At 36.1% G+C, this 7761-nt stretch overlaps 1 protein-coding gene across 4 annotated transcripts in view; it reads left to right on the forward strand.

Moving 5' to 3' along the window:
* Ccnt2 (cyclin T2) overlaps nucleotides 1-7761 on the forward strand; it is a 47439-nt gene that overhangs the window by 13776 nt on the left and 25902 nt on the right. The window contains exon 2 of one of the 4 annotated variants that reach the window (XM_023709678.1): nucleotides 7001-7121. The exons of the other annotated variants lie outside the window; for them this stretch is intronic. Coding sequence (XP_023565446.1) covers nucleotides 7077-7121 — 45 coding nt within the window. The 5' untranslated portion in view covers nucleotides 7001-7076. The remainder of the gene's footprint in view (nucleotides 1-7000; nucleotides 7122-7761) is intronic. 4 annotated transcript variants of the gene reach the window in all.

A 7761-nucleotide genomic window follows, 5' to 3' on the forward strand; every position in this document is an offset into this window, starting at 1 on the left:
CCCTTTTTTTTTTTTTTTTTTTTTTTAATCACTGTGGCTTTGCAGTGTAACTTGAAATTGAGAATCGTGATGCCTCCAGCTTTGCTCTTGTTACCCAAGATTGTTACTGCCATTCTGGGTCTCTTTATTTCATAAGAACTTTAGGTTTTCTCCAGATCTGTGAGAAATGCGGTTGGTGTTTTGATTGGGATTATATTAAATCTGTGTATCAGTTTTGGAAGTATGACTTTTTTTTCTTTTTTGTTAATAGGGTCTCACTATGTAGTCCAGTCTGGCCTAACTTTTGCAGCAATCCTCCTGCCTCAGCCTCCCAACTGCTGGGACCATAGGCATGTGCCATCATGCCCAGCTAGTGTGGTTTTCTGTTTTTTGTTTGTGGTGATGGTGGTGGTGGTGTTGATATTGTTGTTTTAACGTATTTGGTTGTTACAGGTCTCACTATGCCGCTCGGATCATGGTGATCCTCCTGCTTTCAGCCTCTCCAGCACTAGGATTACAGGCATGTGCCACTAGGCCTGGACTCTGGACAGCCCAGCCCGCTCTGGGGGCGAGGCTGGTGCAGCATGTGCCAGGGATCAAACCAAGCACTTGCCTAAGCAGGCACTTTAGAGTGAGGAGCTATCTCGCTGGCCCTAGTGTGGTTATTTTGACATAATTGTTTCTGCCTATCCAGGAACATGAGACATCCATTTTTGGGTGTTTTTTTATACTTCCTTTTTCAGAATACTATCATTTTTTGTTGTAGTGGTCTTTTATTTCATTGGTGAGATTAATTCCTGATCACTAGAAAAAAAAAATTTGATATTTTGAATGGTATTTTCCTCATTGGTATTTTGGTGAGTTTGTTATTGGTATACAGGAATACTGTTGTGGTTTGGTTTGGTTTGGTTTGTTTTGTTTTTCATTAATCCTTTTACACTACTAAATTTAGTTATTCTATGGGTCTTTTGGTGGACTTTTTATGTCTTCTATGTGGAGGATCATGTTTTGACTTTTCCTTTACATATCCCTTTTCTCTGAATGCTCTAGCTAATGTCTTGAGAACTACATTGAAGAATTTGATGTGGACATTTTTGTTTCATTCCTCATTTTAGAAGAAGAAATACTCAGTTTTTACCTCATTTAATACAATGTTGGTTGTTTTTTGTAAGTGGCCTTTATCATAGATCTCTGACTCCTATTTTTTTTTTATCATAGAGAAGATCCTTCTGTATCTATTTTCTCTAGGGTTTTTAATGATGAATAGGATATTTGATTTTTGTCGGCTTTTTCTGTGTAAATTAAAATGACCATGTAATTTTTATCATTTTTACGTGGTATATTACATTTTTTGATACATGTATGTTGAACCATCCCTCTATCCATTGGATGAAACTTGCTTGGTCATCATGTATGATCTTTTTATTGATTTATTGTATTGTTTGTATCTTGTTGAGGATTTTTGCATATGTACCTTAAGATTGACCTGTAGTTCTCTTTTATTGATTGGTTCCTTTTCTGTTTGGGGTAAAGGGGTGATGCCAGCTTTCGGTAATGTTTTAGATTTCCAGGAATGATTTTGGTTTTGTTAAAAAGTTTTAGTAGGGGCCAGGGAGCTAGCTTGGTAGGTCCTGAGTTCAATCCCCGGTACCGCAAAAAAAAAAAAAAAGTTTGAGTAATATTAGGTCTTCGCTAAAGTTCTTATAGAACGTAGTGGCGAAGTGATCAATTCCTGGACTCTTCTTACTAAATTGGTAGTTTGGTTTTGTTTTTGTTGTTCAGTTTTTATGGTAAATAACTCATCTATTCCAGGTTTTTATATCTTTTTATTCAGTTTTTCTAATTCATATGTAACCAGAAATCTATCCATTTCTTCTGAATGCTTCCATTTATTGAGGATAGATTCTTGAAATAGTTATGACTTGTGGATTTTGGCAGTCTGTTGTGATTTTGCATTTTTCATTTCTAATTGCATTAATTTTGGTCTTTTGTAAGTTTGGTTAAAGGGTTCTCTGTTCTGTTTATTCTTTCAAAGAACCAGCTCTTAATTGATTCATTGTATTTTTTTTAATCTCAATTTCATTAATTTCCACTTATAGGGCCGAGGAGATAACTCAGTAGAATAAGCACTTGAGTGTCTGAATTCAGTCCCCTGTTCTGCCAAAAAAAATTTCCACTGATAGTTATAATTTCGTTTTTTGTACTAGCTTTGCGTTTGGATTGTTCTTGTTTTCTAAGTTCTTGAGGTGCATCATTAGTTTTATTAGAACTTTTTCTGATAAGGATATTCACAGCTATGAACTTCTTATGTCTCTTTTAAGTTCTGGATATTTTACAGGCATCATTTGTTTCTAGGGACTAATTTCTTCTGTGGCCTATTGATTATCCAAGATTATTATATTGTTTAATCTCCATGTGTTTGCATAATTTGTTTATTTTACCATTGATTTCTAGTTTCATTGCACCACTGTTGATAATATACATGGGATAATTTCATTTCTTTTGCTTTGTTCCTCCAACCCCATAGGTTTCTTTTTTTGTTTTTGTTTTGTTTTTTTCCTATATTTAGGACAGGGTCTACAGGGTCTCACTTCGTAGATCAGACTCCTAGTGATATGCCTGTTTTCAGCCTCACACACATTGGGATTACAGGTGAATGCCACCACACCCAGTCTCCATGGCTGTTTCAGCATGCCTTGCAAGTGAGGCCGGCATAATGCGCAAGGGATTGAACCTTGGCCACTGTGCTCTGCCTAAGCAGGTGCTTTAGTCTGCTGAGCCGTCAGGCTGGCCCTCAGAGAAAGTTCTCACTATATAGTTCATTCTGATCTAGAACCCACGGTATAGCCCAGGCAGGTCTCAGGGTGGCTGTTTTGTTTTGGGTTTTTTGTTTTTTGTTTGTTTGTTTTGTTTTGGGTTTTGCTTTTTAGTACATTGTCTTACTACACAGATCGGACTCGTAGTGATCCTCCTGTTTTCAGCCTCCCAAGCACTGGGATTACAGGCGCAGGCCACCACACCCAGTCTTACTCTGTTGTTGTTGAGTGGAGCACAGTAGATACCTATTGGGTCCATTAGTTGGAAGATTTGATTTACCTCTGATATTCCTTTGATTTTTTTTTTTTTAACATCTATTTGCGACCAAGGGATAGTAAAATTCCCCCATTATAATTGTGTTGATGGTGTTTATCTAATCTTTTATGTCCAATAGGATTTGTTTTATAAAGTTGGGTGTTCATGTGTTTGTAATTGTTGATCTGTTGCTATTAAATTGTTCCCTTAATATGTGGTGATTTTCTTTTCTTCTTATGATCAGTTTTGGCTTCCAGTCCACATTGTCTGAAAATAAGATAGCTACTCCTGCTTGATTTTGGTTCCTATTACATGAAATACTGTTTTTATCCTAGTTTGTGGATTTCATTTTGGATTAAATATGTTTCTTGTGCACAGCATATTATTGGATTTTGTTTCTTGATCCATTCTGCTAATCTAATTGCGCACTTTGATTAGGAAGCTGAAACCATTAACATTGAGACATATTACTGAAAGGTATTCATTTATTCCAGTTGTTGCATTGTTTTCCTGTTGATTCCCTTTCTCTTCAATTTAACTGTTCATTCTACCTGTTGTATTTATTTTTTAGACCTCTTGGTGTTTTCTTTGTTCACTTTCTAGAAATTTTTGGTGTGCTTGTTTGGTGGTCATGAATTTCTTAAGGTACTTTGTCATGGAAAGACCTTATTTCTCCATCAGTTTGGAAAGATAATTTTCCAGGACACATGTCTGGATTGGAAATTGGTTTCTGTTAGGGCTTGAAAAATCTGATGTCATTCTAATGGAATTAACTTGATACGTGATATGTTGCTTTTCTCAGACAGCATGTAAGAATCTGCTCTTATGTTTGGCTCATGCAATTTTGACTTTGATAGGTCATGGAGTTGTTCTTTTTTGATCATGGCCATTTAGGATTCTGTGTCTCAGTTATCTGTGTATTTATTTCTTTCTCCATCCTTGCAAAGTTCTGCTGTTCTGTAAGTAGGTTTTTGTTTTGTTTTTGCCATTGGTTCTTCTGGTTTTTCACTAATTCCATTTAATCTTAAATTAGTCATCTGCTTTAACAGTTGCTTGATCTATGTTTCATGTTCTCATGTTGTTTTTAAGTTACAGCAGGGCTGATCAGATAGCTCAACAGATTAAAGCGCTGCTTAGGCAGCCCCGCCCATGCCTGTAATCCTAGCACTTGGGAGGCTGAAAACAGGAGGATCCCTATGAGTCCTATCTGTGTAGTGACACCCTATAGACCCTGTCCTAAATATAAAGAAAAAAAAAACAAAACAATAGAGGATAGTGACTAGCTAAAGGCCAGCCTGAGCTAGAGTGAAACCTTGTCTAAAAGAAAAGTCTCAAAACAAGATAATAGAATAACAATGGTTAATACATTGTATATTGTTATCTTATTAGTTACTCGAGAGTACAAGATATAGGCATTTAATTGTCCAATATTAGCAGAAAACTTTCTTTTCAGTTGTTTTATTAAGTTCATTATCTGTTTAGTTATGTCGTCTCTGAGCTGGGTAAGCACCTTGTTGTGGTGGGGTTTTGTCTTCTCTATTATCCTTTCCAATAATTTGGATGTGTCTTAGTTATTTTTGTTGGTGATGATTGAAAATGTCCAGCACCTAAAGTTAAATAAGGAAAAGGTTGAAAAGGTCTGTTTCGTCTTGTAATTTGTAGAAGTTTCAATCCATAATCATTTGGCTCCAAAGTAGTGCACCATGGCTGAGGGGCATTGCTGAGAAGCTGTTGGTGCGGAACTAAAAGTAACAAATGACAAGTGAGCACGGCAGCCCTCTTTCTGTTCCTTTTAGGGTGGATAGCACTCACACTCAAGGAGAGTCTTTGCCACTCCCAGAAGTAAGCCAGTGAATGGACTAATTTAGTAATCACACACTTAACCCCAGCATCACACACTTTAGATCCAGCCTGCATGAGTCTTGGGGAGACATCTAGACACAAGCCATAACAGTGTCTTGATTTGTTCCCTATCTGTGCCCCATGGGTCAGATTTGGGGTTGTTATTTGGAGGCTTTTAGGTTTTTGGTTTTTTGCCTTCTCCTGTTTTGTGTTTTTTGTTTGTTTTGGGTTTTGTGCTGAGATTTGCAGGTTGATTATAGTGGAAGGATTTTTTTTGCCAATATGGAGATACCTTAGTCAATGTCTGCTTTTCAGTGCTGCATTCTGGATATGACCAACTATAGGCATTTGCCTCTGTTCCCCCAGTTAGTTTGGGAAGAAAGACTGCAGTATAATTGGCCTAGCTCCCAATTCTCTAGGAATAGACTATAGTATTGTTAATAACACAAAGATAATTTAGGTGTTGACGTAGAGAGAAACCCTGTTAGTAGCAACAACCCTGCCACCTTGGCAATAGCAGCTAAATCATCATCAATAATAGTGGCAAAGACAAACTGGATACTGATATAGCATAAGAACCAATAATATACCATCCTTCACTATATAGAAGACACTTCATTATTAAAATTAGGACAAATCGGGGGCTGGAGAGATGGCTCAGTGGTCTAAAGCACCTACTTGGAACAAGCTTGGCCAAGTACAGGGACCACGGTTCAATCCCCCAGCACCACATGCCAGCCAGCTGCGCCCCCTGGTGGGCTGAGCTGGCCACACACACACACACACAATAAATAAATGTTTAAAAAAATTTTTAAAAATAAAATAAAATTAGGACAAATCAAATTTTGACATAGAGAAATAGAAGGAATTAATAGAATTGGATAAACACAAAAGAGCAAACAAAAGGAAAAAAATTTCTTGTCCTCTTAATTTGTATGACATTTTTCAGCCTTTGTTAAGCCAACTCTCTTTGAAATGTAATAAAGCGTGACTAAAAGAGCCCATGATTCCGCAGAAGTGTGGGATACACGGGGAATTACTTACATAAGTAGCAGAGAAGAAATGGAGACATTGCAAAAATTTGGTTGATTTGTTGACATTTCTCTGGATTTAAATAATTTTACTTCATGCAGAGTTACTTACGTGTGAAATATCAAAACCTTTTCATATTATGATTTTGCATCTCCGCTTTCAGATTTGATAAAGGTAAAATTAATCTCTCTCTCCTTTAAAATTACATATAAAAATAAAGCTGCCTGGAGTAAAAAAAAAAAAATGAAATGTAATAAAGTATCCCAAATAACATCCAATCTGAAGAGTTTTTAAATTCCTAATATGAATTTTCTTGTGTGACAGTATCTCACAAAAAAATTATGTGTATGAGAAAAAAACTAAAATGCCAAACTGAATTAACGGCATTTTCTGTAATAGTATAATGCCAAGTTAAAAAAAAAAATTATAGTGCCACTTTTCAATTCAGCAAAATTAAGGATATACAGCACATTTTAATGTTGTCCTTACTGGGGTTTTGAGTCTTTGTTCAAGCGTGGTGATTTTTCTTTTCTTTGTTGTGATTGTTGGCTATTCCTCTTTTGTCTTTCACATATCTAAGTTCTTCGCTTACTCTCAAACCTTTCTGTGGGCCTTTACTGAGATTAAACTGTAGCCTTAGGCAAATAATTACCAAATTTTGAGGTGTGATACTAGAGCTAGCTGGATATTAATGAATCCCCATTATAAGGCACTGAGACTAGTGCTTTAGTCTTAGTTGGGAGTGGGGTAGGAAGTTTCTAATCTGTAGTACCTAAAGATTAAACACAACAACACATTAGAATGAGCCTATTGGTAATGTATTAGCCAACTTAGAAGACTGCTTTGAGGACTTTTCTCAATTAGACTTATTTAAAGGTAAAGAGCAAATAAAAAGTCAAGGCTAATTACTTACTAAGTACAAATACATACCAAGCTGTATGCACCAAAGGCTATTGAAATAGTAAGGACCAGAATGATGTCATGTGAAACTTGACTGATGCAACCACATTCGATGACTTAAAGATTATCCAGGCTTTTCTGTTAATACAACTTGATCTTGCCTCCAACTATCAAGGTGGAAGCCAGCATTGGAGAATGAAAAATGTCAGCAGTGAGGGCAACATGACAGAGAGGGGACACAGCGGCCAGGAATGGGCAGGAGAAAAGATGGAGAAAGAAGGGAGTCAAATGAAGAGGTAGGAATGGAAACATAAAGGAATAGAGAGAGGGGGAGAAAAGAATGTAGGTATAAGTCATTGAAATAATGTCATAATTTAGTGTTTGAATATGCTTAGTACTGCAAGGGAATCTATAAATGGTTGTGTTTAACTGTGAAAGAAAGGTGAGCAAGATAGAAATTTTAAAATAAACTTGTTAAATAATTTTTTAAATTTTAAGATTAGTAAAAATACATGAATATCAACATTGAAGTAATATTTGAATCATCCCTATGGGGCATTTTTCTAAGTGTTCAGTGCATATAGTGTTGGTATATAAGTCCTCACCACAATTTTAAAAGCAAATACTGTTTGTCACATTTTTATACATGCAGAAACTTGAGCACGAAAAGAATAATTAATTTACCTCGACTACTCAAGTACCAGAGCCAGGATTTCACTGAGACAGTCGGACTATGTCACCACTGGCTGCATCACCTCTCCCTATCCCTAACCCTGATTTGTATATGTTTGTCTTAGAAATTTGTGTTGTTTTCAAGTACAACATTCTGTTGAAGTAGTATACCAGTCTGTGTACTATTTAAAACCTAACTTTTTTTTTTTTTTTTTTTTTTTTTTTTTAATTGTCTATCTATTTATCTTGGGGGATTAAAATGCA

The sequence above is a fragment of the Octodon degus genome, unplaced genomic scaffold (assembly GCF_000260255.1).
Source record: "Octodon degus isolate 3935 unplaced genomic scaffold, OctDeg1.0 scaffold00014, whole genome shotgun sequence".
Classification (NCBI taxonomy): domain Eukaryota; kingdom Metazoa; phylum Chordata; class Mammalia; order Rodentia; family Octodontidae; genus Octodon; species Octodon degus.